The sequence below is a fragment of the Pristiophorus japonicus genome, chromosome 11, assembly GCF_044704955.1.
Source record: "Pristiophorus japonicus isolate sPriJap1 chromosome 11, sPriJap1.hap1, whole genome shotgun sequence".
Taxonomy (NCBI): Eukaryota; Metazoa; Chordata; class Chondrichthyes; family Pristiophoridae; genus Pristiophorus; species Pristiophorus japonicus.
The window spans coordinates 218,976,953-218,993,131 of NC_091987.1; the positions used below are offsets into that span (position 1 = coordinate 218,976,953).

The window sequence follows — 16,179 nt, forward strand, 5'->3', positions numbered from 1 at the left end:
ATTTGCTGCCTCCAGTTGCCAGAGGCGGTCTCTCAGCGTGAAGGTCAGTAACGGGTGGGATGCCCAGCCCCTCACTCGCCTCGCACTTTCCCTCTCCTCTTCCCCACCCTCCCCCCCCCCAGCCCCTCCCTCTCCCCTCCCCCAGCTTGAAAATGCTTCTGTGCCGTAACTTTCTGGAAGCACGAGCGAGTGAGGGCATCCGGGATCTCGAAAATGCAGCAATTTCAGGAAACCCACGAGGAGGTTGAGGGCGAGCTGCCGTTTTCGCGATGCTAACAGCAGAGCGGCACAAGTCGTCCAACAACTTAACGAGGAATCTCTCCCTCGCCACAAGTTGCTGCACGATTTTCACACCGATAATGACAAGCATCTTTAAACTCAGCGCTATTGCAGCAGCAAATCTGGCCCAATATCTTTTCAGCGGTGCCTTTGTAACGGACGCCTGGTGATGGAACAATTGCTGGTATTCCCGATGGTGCCAGCGTGGGGACCGGATTAGAGAACCCCAGAGGCCGGGCGCGGAACTGCGGCTCATTTCGCTCCACTTTGAAGCGGCTGGTCTCGGAGGTCGAGATTTAATGCTCAGGCACGTTCTCCGCGAGCACTCACCCTCCATGAGCGCAGTGTTGGTGCGGCTCCGGTTGTTGAGCTCTCGCCGGTAGGTGTTCTGGATACAATAATCTCGCAGCTCCCGGGTGTTGCTCAGACACTGCAGTATGGAGTTCATGAAACACTGCAACAAAAAGACAGGGAGAAAAGGAATGTTATCGACTATGCAAAGAAAGGGCGGCGAGGGGATCAGGTGGAATTTGTGCTGAGATGAGCAGGATAGAGTGAATCGAGACCACCGGCAACACCCAGCACTCGCTGGGAGCTTTAGGCTATTCTACACGGGATAGGCTGCACTTCTCTCGGGCACTGCCATGGGCACCTTCCGCACTCAGGGGAGAGATGGGCCATCGTGAACTAATCAACCCTTCAAACCAAGCAACAAACACCAGACCAGCTCCTTCAGACAATCAGTGTTTATTGCTCTGCAGTTACTGAGTGGTGCAAACACTCACTGAAACAGGTAAATAAAACTGTTTTAATAGATTCCAGGGACATGTCCATTTCATGCACTCTATCCCTGTCTCCCCCCTCCCCCCCTCTCCCATCACCCGTAGCTCATCCCCAGCCCATGGAGCCAGCCTGTGACTCGGGTAGAATTCCCACCCGAGTGAGGCCAGACAATCCCGGTGAGTGGAGGTTGATGTGCAGCGCGATCCTCACGAAGGAGTTAAAGTACTGAGAGAGACACAGCCAGCTGTCTCCTGATCTACTTTCCTTCACTCCACCCTCCCCCTTCCTCCAATCTGTAGCTCACCTGCCCCCGAGGACGTGCTTTTCAGAGCGGAGCCCTGTTTAAACACAGCTCAGATTAACAGACCTCACACTTCAGCTCGTTTATAAAACAGATGCAAAGACAGGTGTCTCGGATACAGGGGAGTGTTGGCAAATCCCGAGGCACCATTCCCACAACATCCAATGTTTAACCAACACACACGCTGCTTTGGGTTTGATCCCGGAGCTATTTTGCACCTTCACTGTTCCCCAATGATTCTCCTTGTCCAATCAGTAACGTTGCTGTGTAAATACCCGACCCAGCTTCCGATTCACTTCACAACCGATTCACAACTCCTAAACCCGCCAGCTGATAAATCCGTTCCCCAGTATCACCTTCCAGACCCCAGAATCCCAGCTTCCCATCGCTGCTCCAAACTGGGGGACAGTATGACTGTTACAATAACCTTCAGTGCCCCCGGGCTATGGGAAGGCCGAGGAATCACCCAGGGCTGCTGCCCCTGCTCGCTCTGGCTGGAAAACACCCGTGCCAATTTGGGGTCAGAACTGGATTAGACTAGGATGTGCTGCTCTTCACATTAGAATAACTACAACTTGTATTTATATAGTGCCTTTAACGTAGTGAAACGTCCCAAGGGCCTTAGAAACATAGAAAATAAGTGCAGGAGTAGGCCATTCAGCCCTTCGAACCTGCACCGCCATTCAATATGATCATGGCTGATCATGCAACTTCAGTACCCCATTCCTGCTTTCTCTCCATACCCCTTGATCCCTTTAGCCGTAAGGGCCACATCTAACTCCCTTTTGAATGTATCTAATGAACTGGCATTAACAACTTTCTGCGGTAGAGAATCCCACAGGTTCACAATTCTCTTGAGTGAAGAAGTTTCTCCTCATCTTGGTACTAAATGGCTTACCCCTTATCCTTATACTGTGATCCCTGGTTCTGGACTTCCCCAACATCGGGAACATTCTTCCTGCATCTAACCTGTCCAGTCCCATCAGAATTTTATATGTTTCTATGAGATCCCCTCTCAATCTTCTAAACAGGAGATTTTTTTTAAAAATTGACAACGAGCCACCCAAGTAGAAATTAGCGCAGGCAACCAAAAGCTTGGTCGAAGAGGTATGTTTTAGGGAGCGTCTTGAAGGAGGAAAGAGAGGCAGAGAGGTTTAGGCGGGGAGTTCCAGAGCTTGGGGCCTAGGCAAGAGAAGGCACGGCCACCAATGGTTGAGCGATGACAATCAGGGATGCTCAAGTGGCCAGAATTAGAGGAGTGCAGACATCTCGGGGGGTTGTGGGGCTGGAGGAGATTACAGATAGGGAGGGGCGAGGCCATGAAGGGATTTGAAAACAGGGATGAGTATTTTGAAATCGAGACGTTGCTTAACCGGAAGCCAATGTAGGTCAGCGAGCACAGGGGTGATGGGTGAGCGGGATGGTGCGAGTTAGGACATGGCAGCCAAGTTTTAGATCGCCTCTAGTTTATGTAAGGCAGAATGTGGAAGGCCAGCCTCGAATGTGTTGGAGTAGTCAAGTCTAAAGGTAAAAAAGGCATGCATGAGGGATTCAGCAGCAGATGTGCTGTGGCAAAGGCAGAGACGGGTGATGTTACGGAGGTGGAAATAGTCGGTCTTAGTTATGCTGTGGATATGTGGTCGGAAGCTCATTTCAGGGTCAAATATGACACCAAGGTTGCGAACAGTCTGGTTCAGCCTCAGGCAGAAGTTGGGGAGAGGGATGGAGTCAGTGGCCAGGGAACGGAGTTTGTGGCGGGGACTGAAAACAATGGCTTCGGTCTTCCCAATATTCAATTGGAGAAAATGGCTGCTCATCCAGAACTGGATGTGGGACAAGCAGTCTGACAATTTAGAGACCGAGGAGGGGTTGAGAGAAGTGGGGGTGAGGTAGAGCTGGGTGTCGTCAGTGTACATGTGGAAACTGACGCTGTGTTTCCGGATGATGTCGCCAAGGGGCAACATGTAGATGAGAAACAGGAGGGGCCAAGGATAGATCAGAGGTAACGCTGCGGGGGGTGAAGAGAAGCGTTGCAGGTGATTCTCTGACTACGATGAGATAGATAAGAATGGAACCAGGCGAGTGCAGTCCCACCCAGCTGGACAACGGTGGAGAGGTGTTGGAGAAGGATGGAGTGGTCAACCGTGTCAAAGGCTGCAGACAGGTCGAGAAGGACGAGGAGGGAAAGTTTGCCTTTGTCACAGTCACAAAGGGCGTGCTGTAAATTTCTATGATGTCATTTGTGACTTTGATGAGAGCCGTTGCGGTACTGTGCTAGGTGCAGAAACCGGATTGGAGGGATTCAAACATGGAATTGTGGGAAAGATGGGCGGGGATTTGGGAAGTGACAACACGTTCAAGGACTTTGGAGAGGAAAGGGAGGTTGGAGATGGGGCGATAGTTTGCAAGGATGGAGGGGTCGAGGGTTATTTTTTTGAGGTGAGGGGTGATGACTGCAGATTTGAGGGATAGGGGGACAGTACCTGAGGAGAGAGAACAGTTAACAATGTCAGCTAATATGGGAGCCAGAAAAGGAAGCTGGGTGGTCAGCAGTTTGATGGGAATAGGATCAAGGGAGCTGGAAGTGGGTCTCATGGACAAGATGAGCTCAGAAATAGCCCATCACCACATACTATCTAGTCTCACACATGCCTATTGAGTAAATGTAGTCGGCCACAGTCCATGGAACTGCCTGACCCCTCCGACACGATCTGACCCCTCCCAACCCTGGCTGACCCTGCCCGACCCCATCGGAAATGATGCCCCTTTAAACCAAACAAAAACTGCAAAACACATTCTTAAATAAATGCCAGTTGCTGGGGATTATCCACAAGCGACTTAGTCATTTTTCTACTGACAAATGAAACTCACGGTGTTGCCCAGATTCCGAAGCCCTACAAGTCCCTGGCTGGTTTTAGAATTCTGAAAAACAAAAATAGGAAAAAGGATTAAATTGGAGTTTTTAAATGTTCCGAGAAATAATTGTCTCCCACGTGGAGTCCATTCAAGCTTTGAATTAGTTAAAAATGATAAACACAAGCGGATAGAACAAACACTTTAATCACAGTCAGAGTAAACATTAATAACGCCACTAATCCCGGGACTCAATGTCCTCAGCTCCATTCACACAACAAAAGAAACTCCAATTAAACAAGTCCCAACACAGAAACTCATTAACCCAACAAATGCTGAACATCTGAAATCTCCCCCCACCTGAGTTTCTAATCGAAGGTGCCAACTTCCCCAAGTACAGGTCCCCATGGGCACCGACTCTCCTCAGGGTACAGGTCCCCATGGGCATCGACTCTCCCCGGGGTACAGGTCCCCACGGGCACCGACTCTCCCCAGGGTACAGGTCCCCATGGGCACTGACTCTCCCCGGGGTACAGGTCCCCACGGGCACTGACTCTCCCCGGGGTACAGGTCCCCCATGGGCACCGACTCTCCCTGGGGTACAGGTCCCCATGGGCACTGACTCTCCCCGGGGTACAGGTCCCCATGGGCACCGATTCTCCCCGGGGTACAGGTCCCCATGGGCACTGACTCTCCCCCGGGGTATGGGTCCCCATCGGCACTGACTCTCCCCAGGGTACAGGTCCCCACGGGCACCGACTCTCCCCGGGGTACAGGTCCCCATGGGCACTGACTCTCCCCAGGGTACAGGTCCCCATGGGCACTGACTCTCCCCAGGGTACAGGTCCCCATGGGCACCGATTCTCCCCGGGGTACAGGTCCCCACGGGCACCGACTCTCCCCGGGGTACAGGTCCCCATGGGCACTGACTCTCCCCAGGGTACAGGTCCCCATGGGCACCGACTCTTCCCGGGGTACAGGTCCCCATGGGCACTGACTCTCCCCAGGGTACAGGTCCCCATGGGCACCGACTCTCCCCGGGGTATGGGTCCCCATGGGCACTGACTCTCCCCGGGGTACAGGTCCCCACGGGCACCGACTCTCCCCGAACCGGATATCACTATCCAGGAATCCAACAGGAGAGTTGCATTTATAACAACTGATCACGTCTCTGAACAATGTTCCAAAGTGCTTCACACAGATTACTTCTGAAGTTCTGTTGTTTTCTTGGCCTTTCGTACACAGTGAGATCCAACAATCAACCATTAGACGACAGACCCGTTTTCTGGCGATTTTGGGTTGAAGGATGAATGCTGGCTAAGAACTCTGCACTCAGCGACATGAGATGGAATCTTTTACATCCACCTGATAGAAGATGGGGCTGCTGTTTATTGTATCATCTGAAAGACGGCACCTCCGATAATGCAGCCCTCCCTCAATACTGCCCCTCCGACAGTGCGGCGCTCCCTCAGTATTACAGAGTGTCAGCATAGATTTTGCGCTCAAGTCGCTGGTGTGGGGCTCGAACCCACGGCCTTCTGACTGGGAGGTGAGAGGGAGCTACACGGAGATTATTTTCCTATCAGCAGAGGTCAATTCCAACAGAACCCGTTTATTGGAAGTGACACTTGTGCGTTTCGAACAGGAGTGGGGAACGCCCTGGACCACTCCCTCCGATCGACTGGGACTCCAAGCTGCTGCTGCTCTACGTTTATCATAACCACGTTTTAATTTTTGGACTTCAGAGGTAAGTACAGTTGTAGTTCAGGAAATCGGGATCAGTGGTTCGGGAACTAAGGACTGAGCAAGCACTGAAATTCCTCTTGAATTTGCCCCAAGATTGAGGCTGATTATCTCTGCTTCTGTTCCCTTTAAATCCATGACTATCAGTGCTGGCATTTTATTGAAAGGTCACTATTCCCTCAACACTCCCTGACCTGGACCGGAGTAGCCGCCCCAACCGACGGCTCAGAGGGGACATTTTCAGTCTGCAGCACTCTCCCAACCTCGGTTTTCCCTCGGACTGGGGTTCCTGCCCAGTGCCACCTCACCCTGTGGCCATTCTTTAGTTAGCAAGTGTGGACATGCTGTTCGACCACAGGGGCATCACAGCAAAGCCTAACCCTCTCACACACTCTGCAGTAACAGCCACTGCGTGTAGATCAGGAGCGAGGATCTGCCCGATTTATTTTCCCTTCCTAACCCGAGGTGCTGAGGCTAACCACAACAGAGGTCAGTCCACACTAGGCTATGACTGTCCTCCTTTGTCCTGCAGTACAAACACAGTGAATAAACCGGCTAGAGGCAAGATCTTGTACTCTGCGGGAGAATTTTGATTTCACAAGTTCTGTAAAGAGGGGAAATCACTGAACTGCTCCACTGAACTCTCTGTCTGTCTATCTCTGTCCTAAGATAAATCATTTTGTGGGACGTTCAGAGTTTCAAGGCCTCGCTAACAATGTAAATTTGGAGCCTGTTCCTGAAGGCCCTGCCCAGGCTGTTTGAAGTGACCTGTTGAGATTCTATCTGCCTTTCACACAATCTCTTTAATTGCAGCTAACTCGTGGTCACACCGACCTCAGTGCATTGAGAAACTGCTTTATACGGTGTGGGAGATGGCAGCAGCTTACCACAGGTTACAGCACTGCAGAGTTCATTGCCATAGCCCACAGCATGCGTTTACTGGGGGTTGACACACTCTTTACATCGAAGAGGTAATTAAAAATACTGGGTTGATCTTGAAACCAGAGGGGTAGAACACAAGGTCACAAAGAGCACTGGTTATATAAATGCACAGTGTGGCTCAGTGAGCAGCACTCTCACCTCTGAGTCACAAAATTCTAGGTTGAAGTCCCACTCCAGAGACTTGAACCCAAAATCTAGGCTGACAATGAGGGAGCCCTCCGCTGCACTGTCAGAGGGGCAATACTGAGGGAGTGCTGCACTGTCAGAGGGGCAGTACTGAGGGAGCGCTGCACTGTCAGAGGGGCAGTACTGAGGGAGTGCCGCACTGTCGGAGGGGCAGTACTGAGGGAGTGCCGCACTGTCGGAGGGGCAGTACCGAGGGAGCGCTGCACTGTCAGAGCTGACTATCCCTGAACTACCAAACGTGCCTAGAGCTTCGTTACTGCCCTTTATATTTGTACAAACATAAAAGGGAAAAGAAACTATCATAAAAGCCCCACCCCCAAAGACACTTAATATTATTATTCCTAGTTTTGAGGCATTTCTGTAAATACACGATAACCCAACAGGTCCATGCTGGTGTTAATTTTTTTTTAATTTTTTTTTTAAATTCGTAGCCAATCGTTCCAATTCTTTGTCAAATCACAAACGCCAGAGGTCACCTTGGGCCCATTCAAGGATCACTCTGCGCCAATGCTCTTAGCCAAAAGGCCTAGAGCCACTGCACCGTTCCTGGAAGTACTGCAATACCAGGTTCGTGCCATGGAGGTGGATGGGTCAAGCCCCCCACACACCTCCGTGGAGGTGGATGGGTCAAGCCACCCCACCCACCTCCTATTTCCAAAAAAGCAAGCATATACCTTCCTGATCCAGGGAGAACCACCTTGGGGTTATGGTGGCTACTCCCCTGTCAGGTCAGCTACGCATGATCTTAGCCAAAAGGCCGAGAAGCGATCTTCGCTTCGCAAAAGAAGCGATGTGTTTATTTTTTTTTAAATTCGTAGCCAATCGTTCCAATTCTTTGTCAAATCACTCCAAACGAGCCTACTCCCACCCCATCAGCATATTCTTCTATTCATTGCACCCTCATGTACTTGGGGATAGGTGATGGAGGTGAATGTGAGAATGGTCAGATAGACTGCAGACTCAATCCCAGTCACGAGTCCCAGCACTGACAAACGGTGTTTCGCGGTGAGAATCGGGATTAGAAAAACGTCACATGTGCACAGAAACATCACACTGCTTGTGCAAATGTCACAAGTTTATCTGTGACCCCCATTATACCACTGGCATCCAACCAAGGAGAGAATGCACATCTTGAGGGCTGGAGTTTGGATGGAGGCTCCGAGTCTGTGAGCGGACACGAGTTGTCGGACTAAATGATTTTTATTCTTGAGGAGCGGCACTTGTATTCCCCACCGCCGGTGCTGCAAGGAACGATCAGATAATCAGGCCAAGGAGACCAGAAATAGCTGCTGCGATAATCTGACGAGTGCAGCTCCGCTGAGAATAGCAACACAGCCTCCATCCATTTGCTAAGATGAAAGATAGCTGCAATGACGTCTCGGAGCCTCTGACGTTCCAGCATTCTCATTATCCGGCTGTTTGTCTGCCTCCAGTTGCACTGAGCTGTGGCTGGCACCGCTCCAGCGAGCGCGATGGAGATTTGCTTTCGCAGATTGGCCGTGATTCAGGTGATGGTGACTCGGCCCACGATTTACAATCCCGCCCACAAGCGATCCGCTTTTCGCCCATGATGAAAGTTAAAATTCCTCCCACCATTTTCGCACTTTACCTCTTTTCAAAGAAGACCTCCAGAAGTCACTGCGTGAGCGTCGAGCTCACACTGCCCCAAGCCCCAGCCCTGAATCGCCAGACTGTGACACCGTGACTCGGCTTCAGAGGCCGGGGGGGACCGAGGCAGAGAGATAGAGACACCAAGAGAGAAAACCAGAAAGGAGAGAGATAGAGAGATAGAGACAGAGACTCCCTGTTGATAGATTCCTTGCTGAAGGACTGGCCACTCCCCGCCCCCAGCTCTGAATGATGTATGATGCAAGGAAGAGGCAGGGGCTTTAAAAACATTACAAGAACAGGCCTTCCTATTTTTTGAAGTAATTATCTTCTCTCTTTAGAGCCCGTCCCCCTGCCCCACCATGAGCCCACCATGGACCCACTGCCGACACTGGGACTGGGAGTTGGACAGAGTGCCGCCTCGCCTCACCTCTCCCGGGCTCCAAGAGACCACCTGCTGCTCACATCTGGGCAATGCTATCTCTCCGATCCTGCACGGATAGAATCTGCCGCCTTTAATAGGAGCTGATTCAGCCCAGGCACCTTTCTGTACAAGTGAGTGCAGCAAAGAACTTTCAAAAGATTTTATTTAAATATAAAAATCCCTTTGCAGCATTTTATTTTCACTATAAATCCAGAGAGCTGGAGGTGACTGAACAAAGGCCAGAAAAACCTTACATTCCCCAAATGTTTCTGCTTTGCAGGTGGAGCCGGCTCCAAGTTTGTGCTTCTCTGTTCAACCGAGAGTGGGGGGAGCGCCGGGAGTACGCCGGGAGTGGGGGAAATGCGCTACTAGAGCCATCTTTCCCCGCTCCCGGTGCACTCAGTGAGTCCAGGTGTCACGAGTCGCCACAGGTTGCTCCTGGGCACGGCCAAGGGTGCCATCAGCCGGTCCAGGCAGCGGGCGGTCGAGGGGGTCATTCAACCTGACTGCCTGCCTCTCTTCCGCTCTTACATCCGGTCCAGGGTGTCCTTGGAGATGGAGCACGCGGTGTCCACCGGTACGCTCGCGGCCTTCCGCGAGAGGTGGGCACCGGAGGGACTGGAGTGCATCATCACGCCCGGCAACCAAATTTTAATTTGATTTTATGTTTTAAAGTTTAATTTGTTTTAATTGCCGGTGTTTTTAGTGTCCCCTTCCCTTTTATAGGGGGCACTGGGGAAAAATTGTGATTTTAGCGCCCAAAAAAAAAAACCAAAAAAAAAATGAAAAACACAAAAAAAAAGGAAAAAAGGGCCTTGTAAATGTCTGGTGTGTCACCCAGGTCGGGTGGCATGGTTTAATGTTTTATGTTTTTGCAGGTGAACTCCAAAAAGAGTTTCTGGCTCCCAACCGTGTCTGCACACTCAACAGTGACCAGACATTGGAATGAAATAATTGCGCTATTTCTTATCGAAGTGGTGTGAGGTACAAATTTAAATATCATAAAATCTGGTGCATAAATCACACCCACTAACCATCAGACTTCTGGACCCGGGTCCAATCCTGCTTCATGCTAAATTACAGGAGCTGTCAGAGTGCAGCCTGGTGAGCAGGAGAGGGTTACAACTGGGCTCAGTGCCACTAGGCTGACACTCCAGTGCAGTACTGAGGGAGTGCCGCGCTGTCAGAGGGGCAGTCGGATGGGTAGTACTGAGGGAGCGCCACACTGTCGGAGGGGCAGTACTGAGGGAGCGCCGCACTGTCGGAGGGGCAGTACTGAGGGAGCGCCGCACTGTCGGAGGGGCAGTGCTGAGGGAGTGCCGCACTGTCGGAGGGGCAGTACTGAGGGAGCGCCGCACTGTCGGAGGGGCAGTACTGAGGGAGCGCCACACTGTCGGAGGGGCAGTACTGAGGGAGCGCCACACTGTCGGAGGGGCAGTACTGAGGGAGCGCCACACTGTCGGAGGGGCAGTACTGAGGGAGCGTCGCACTGTCGGATGGGTAGTACTGAGGGAGCGCCGCACTGTCGGAGGGGCAGTACTGAGGGAGCGTCGCACTGTCGGAGGGGCAGTACTGAGGGAGCGCCACACTGTCGGAGGGGCAGTACTGAGGGAGCGCCGCACTGTCGGAGGGGCAGTACTGAGGGAGCGCCACACTGTAGATGGTGCTGTCTTTTGGATGAGACATTAAACTGCCCTCTCAGATGGTTATAAAAGATCCCATCACACTATTTCAAAGTTCTCCCCAGTGTTCTGGCCAATATTTATTCCTCAATCAACATAACTAAAACAGATTATCCGATCATTATCACATTGCTGTTTATCCGATCTTGCTGTGCACAAATTGGCTGCTGCGTTTGCCAGTTTTACATTACAACAGTGACTACACTTCAAATAGTACTTCACTGGCACATCCTGAGCAGATCTTTCTCCTTTACTTGGGCTGGCTGTGAGAGAAGCAGCCAGGGTTCCTGCTCCTAATTATGATATCCATTAATGTGTGTGGTGAAGATGGATCAGAATTAGCACTGATGGTCCAGGGTTTAAATGCTTTGCCTCGCCATCTGGGTTCACAAGGTGAGGTCCCAGAGAGTAACCGATTTATGGACCTGTGGATTTGAACCCCGTGAGAGTCAGCAGCTTCAGGACCTGTATCCCAGGGAGAGTCAGCACCTTCAGGACCTGTATCCCAGGGAGAGTCAGCACCTTCAGGACCTGTATCCCAGGGAGAGTCAGCACCTTCAGGACCTGTACCCCAGGGAGAGTCAGCACCTTCAGGACCTGTATCCCAGGGAGAGTCAGCACCTTCAGGACCTGTACCCCAGGGAGAGTCAGCACCTTCAGGACCTGTATCCCAGGGAGAGTCAGCACCTTCAGGAACTGTACCCCAGGGAGAGTCAGCACCTTCAGGACCTGTATCCCAGGGAGAGTCAGCATCTTCAGGACCTGTATCCCAGTGAGAGTCAGCACCTTCAGGACCTGTATCCCAGGGAGAGTCAGCAGCTTCAGGACCTGTATCCCAGGGAGAGTCAGCACCTTCAGGACCTGTATCCCAGGGAGAGTCAGCAGCTTCAGGGGAGGAGGGTACCTATCATAGGCAGTCCCTCAGAGTAGAGGATGACTTGCTTCCACTTTCAAAGTGAGTTCTCAGGTGACTGAGGAGTCCAATGCGGGAATTACAGTCTCCGTCACAGGTGAGACAGACAGTGGTTGAAGAAAAGGGTGGCTGGGAAGCCAGGGTGGACGTACGCTCCTTCCGCTGTCTGCATTTGTTTTCTGCATGCTCTCAGCGACGAGACTCGAGGTGCTCAGCGCCCTCCCGGATATTCTTCCTCCATTTTGGGCGGTCGTGGGCCAGGGACTCCCAGGTGTCGGTGGGGATGTTGCACTTTATCAAGGAGGCTTTGAGCGTGTCCTTGAAACGTTTCCTCTGCCTATCTGGGGCTCACTTGCCGTGTCAAAACTCTGCATAGAGCGCTTGCTTTGGGGAGCTCGTGTCAGGCATGCGGACGGTGTGACCCGCCCAACGGAGCTGGTTGAGTGTGGTCAGTGCTTCGATGCTGGGGATGTTGGCCTGAGCAAGAACACCGACATTGGTGCGTCGTTGACCCATACCCCTGAGAGAGTCAGCACCCTCGGGAGAGGAGGGAACCCGTACCCTAGTGAGAGTCAGCACCCTCGGGAGAGGAGGGAACCCGTACCCTAGTGAGAGTCAGCACCCTCGGGAGAGGGACAGACAGGACGAGTTTGGATAACGGTGTGTGCTCTGCAGGCGACGACAGGGTTCCCAATCCAGTAGGAAAAACAATAGCTCACATCACCTGCAGGAAGGCTCCTTAAAACATTAGCCCAGGTCTCGGAGATATTTCAGAAATGTGAATACCAGCCCTGCCAAAGAATCCAGTTGTACGATAGTGGAGTCTGCGGGCCACTGTACAGTTTTGGTCTCCTAACTTGAGGAAGGACATTCTTGCTATTGAGGGAGTGCAGCGAAGGTTCACCAGACTGATTCCCGGGATGGCGGGACTGACCTATCAAGAAAGATTGGATCAATTGGGCTTGTATTCACTGGAGTTCAGAAGAATGAGAGGGGACCTCATAGAAACGTTTAAAATTCTGACGGGTTTAGACAGGTTAGATGCAGAAAGAATGTTCCCAATGTTGGGGAAGTCCAGAACCAGGGGTCACAGTCTGAGGATAAGGGGTAAGCCATTTAGGACCGAGATGAGGAGAAACTTCTTCACCCAGAGAGTGGTGAACCTGTGGAATTCTCTACCACAGAAAGTAGTTGAGGCCAATTCACTAAATATATTCAAAAGGGAGTTAGATGAAGTCCTTACTACTCGGGGGATCAAGGGTTATGGCGAGAAAGCAGGAAGGGGGTACTGAAGTTTCATGTTCAGCCATGAACTCATTGAATGGCGGTGCAGGCTAGAAGGGCTGAATGGCCTGCTCCTGCACCTATTTTCTATGTTTCTATGTTTCTATTCCGCAGGTGAAGCTGATCGATTTGCTGGGAATGTCTCAGTAAGAATGTGAAGCACAGGGAATCCGGAGATCCAGCAATACCAGTCCCACAAAGGGTTAAAACCATCCCACCTGACTTCTGATGTCCGGCCTCTGGGACAGCAATTATTTTGTTAATCCCTGTTTGGTCACAAAATGGAAGAGCAATCTTGGATTATAAGGAGAGACAATCCTGATTTAATTCTGCTTGTTTAACACGATCCTGACATTAAAGGGGCATTTCTGTAGGCAAGCAGAATGAGACGGGGCTATTCCGGACTCTCACCTTCCCAATACACCTCCGGGACCCTTTCAACGCTGAACTTCACACAAAAAGATTCATCAGGATAGAGTGAGAGGGAGACAGAGAAATAGATGGAGAGAGCGAGACAGAGAGAGATAGAGAGACACGCACAGTGTGACAGAGAAAACGAGATGGAAAGAGAGATGTATTTACAGAAAAGGAGAGAAAGAGAGGGAGAGATATAGATGAGCAGGGAAGGAGATAGAGGATAAGGGAGAGAGGGAGTGCAACATCAAGGATAGCAGTAGCCAGTGTGAAGTTCACCCACTCTGGCACCGGAGCGACCAACGACCCAAAGCCTGGGACTCACAATACCACAACCATTTATTTTTCCAGTTCTCCCATCCCTTCCCCCTCCTGAAGGTGGACGACTGATGGAAAATTGGTTTCAGGCGGACCAGACTTTCTGTGGTCTTCATAGTCCAGCCAACACACACCATGAGTGGCCAGGTTAATGTTTTTTTTAAATGAAAGTGTAATTATTGCCTTAGTTTCTACCATGCTCCTCTGTCACCTCCCTGGGACTTGACCTGTTGCACATGTTGCTTTCATTACACTAAATCTGGGGGAATACATTCAGTTAGAAAATTTCAAAAGGTAATTGGATAAATACTTGAACAGGAAAGAACATTTGCAGGGCTATGGGGAAAGGACTGAGACTAATTGAGCAACTCAAGGGACTGAATGGCCTCCTCCTGTGCTCAAATTCTATAACATTCATCCATTTGTTCTGGTGTCTCGCACTGAGTTCAAGACATGGATGCATTTATTTTTAGATATCTCGGTCTATCATCCAGCATTTAAAAAACACGGCCGCCTTGTGCCAGCCGTCATTCCCCCTGCACCAAACTGACCCCACTCCCACTGGGGCAACAAAATCACATTTCACAGATTCTCATTGGGGCGACTGATTCCTTCTGTTGCAGCCACTGGTCAGTTCGGACACAGCGTTCGCCGGCCCGGGGCCCGGACACTGAGCGCTCGGGGTCCGGGGCCCGGAGCCTCCTTACCTTGGCCTGGTTGATGAGAAGTCCGACGAAGGTGGAGACCAGCACGGAACCCGGGACTCCGGGAGCTTTCCTGCGGAGCTCCTTAGTGAAGAGGCTGAGCACCGGCACCGGCTCCTCGGGCACCGTCACCGTGTAGGACTGGCGCAGGCTGGGCATGGCCGGAGCGGGTCTGGGGCCGGAGCGGGTCTGGGGTCTGGGCCCGGAGCGGATCTGGGGTCTGGGCCGGAGCGGATCTGGGGTCTGGGGCCGGAGCGGATCTGGGGTCGGGGCCGGAGCGGGTCTGGGGTCTGGGGCCGGAGCGGGTCTGGGCCCGGAGCGGATCTGGGGTCTGGGCCGGAGCGGATCTGGGGTCTGGGGCCGGAGCGGATCTGGGGTCTGGGGCCGGAGCGGATCTGGGGTCTGGGCCCGGAGCGGATCTGGGGTCGGGGCCGGAGCGGGTCTGGGGTCTGGGGCCGGGGCGGGTCTGGGGCCGGAGCGGGTCCGGGTCTGGGGGCTGGGGTCGGAGCGAGCGGACCCGCAGCCCGGTTTATATCAGCCCCGGCCGGCCTGGGACGTCAGGTGGAGGTGGAGTTTGGCTCGACTCCAACTCCCTCCCTCCACAATCCCGCAGCTCCCGGCCATCATTCAAATCCAACTCCACATCAAATAATATTAGGACTTGTCTCGTGACACGGCTGTTGGCGATAATTAAAAAAAAAGGTTTCCACCTCTAACCTCAACTACCAACACCAACCACTAACTTCAACCTCAACTACCAACACCAACCACTAACTTCAACCTCAACTACCAACACCAACCACGAACTAACCTCAACTACCAACACCAACCACTAACTAACCTCAACTACCAACACCAACCACTAACTTCAACCTCAACTACCAACACCAACCTCAACTACCAACACCAACCACTAACTAACCTTAGCCACTAACTCGAAGAAAAGTTTTCTCATTATCCCCCTCCTCTCCTGAAGGTGTGACTGTTGCTGGGATATAAGAGAGAGACTTGCATTTCTATAGCATCCATCGCTTCTGGGTGGGGTGGCTTGACCCATCCACCTCCACGGAGGTGTGTGGGGAACCTGACCCATCCACCTCCATGGCACGAACCTGGTATTGCAGTACTTCCAGGAACGGTGCAGTGGCTCTAGGCCTTTTGGCTAAGAGCATTGGCGCAGAGTGATCCTTGATGTCTGGCGTTTGTGATTTGACAAAGAATTGGAAAGATTGGCAACGAATAAAAAAAAAAACTTTCACAACCTCATCACGTCCCAAAGTGCTTTACAGCCAATGAAGTACTTTTTGAATGCAGTCACTGTTGTTATGTAGGAAACACGGCAGCCAATTTGTGTACAGCAAGCTCCCACAAACCGCACTGATAAATAATGGCCAGGACATCAGCGTTAGCTCTCCTGCTCTATTTCGAATAGTGTCCGTGGGATCTTTTATGTCCACATGAAAGGACAGACAGGGCCTCGGTTTAAAGTCTCATTCGATAGACAGCCCCTCCGACAGTGCAGCACTCCCTCAGCACTGCACTGGGAGTGACAGCCTAGATTTTTTTTGTGCTCAAGCCTCTGGAGTGGGACTTAAACCCACAACCTCATGCCGCAGAGGCAAGATTTTTCTTTCTTTATTTGAACACTAGCCATTAACAATGAAACCCTGAAAACCAGGACGGCATTGTGAAAACAGTGAGAGAGAGAGAGCGGACACACTCAGCAGGTCAGTCGATATTCCAGG

At 51.8% G+C, this 16,179-nt stretch overlaps 1 protein-coding gene and 1 pseudogene across 6 annotated transcripts in view; both read right to left on the reverse strand.

Moving 5' to 3' along the window:
* LOC139276491 (ubiquitin carboxyl-terminal hydrolase 2-like) overlaps window positions 1-16,179 on the reverse strand; it is a 137,472-nt gene that overhangs the window by 12,112 nt on the left and 109,181 nt on the right. For 5 of the 6 annotated variants that reach the window (XM_070894576.1, XM_070894577.1, XM_070894574.1 and 2 more), the window contains 2 exons: window positions 4,235-4,285; window positions 610-733 (listed from right to left, as the gene is read on the reverse strand). In XM_070894576.1, coding sequence (XP_070750677.1) covers window positions 610-733; window positions 4,235-4,285 — 175 coding nt within the window. Of the gene's footprint in view, window positions 1-609; window positions 734-4,234; window positions 4,286-14,437; window positions 14,971-16,179 lie in introns of those variants that run through there. The other variant, XM_070894579.1, reaches the window with a different exon arrangement.
* LOC139276524 (U2 spliceosomal RNA) lies at window positions 7,618-7,856 on the reverse strand (annotated as a pseudogene).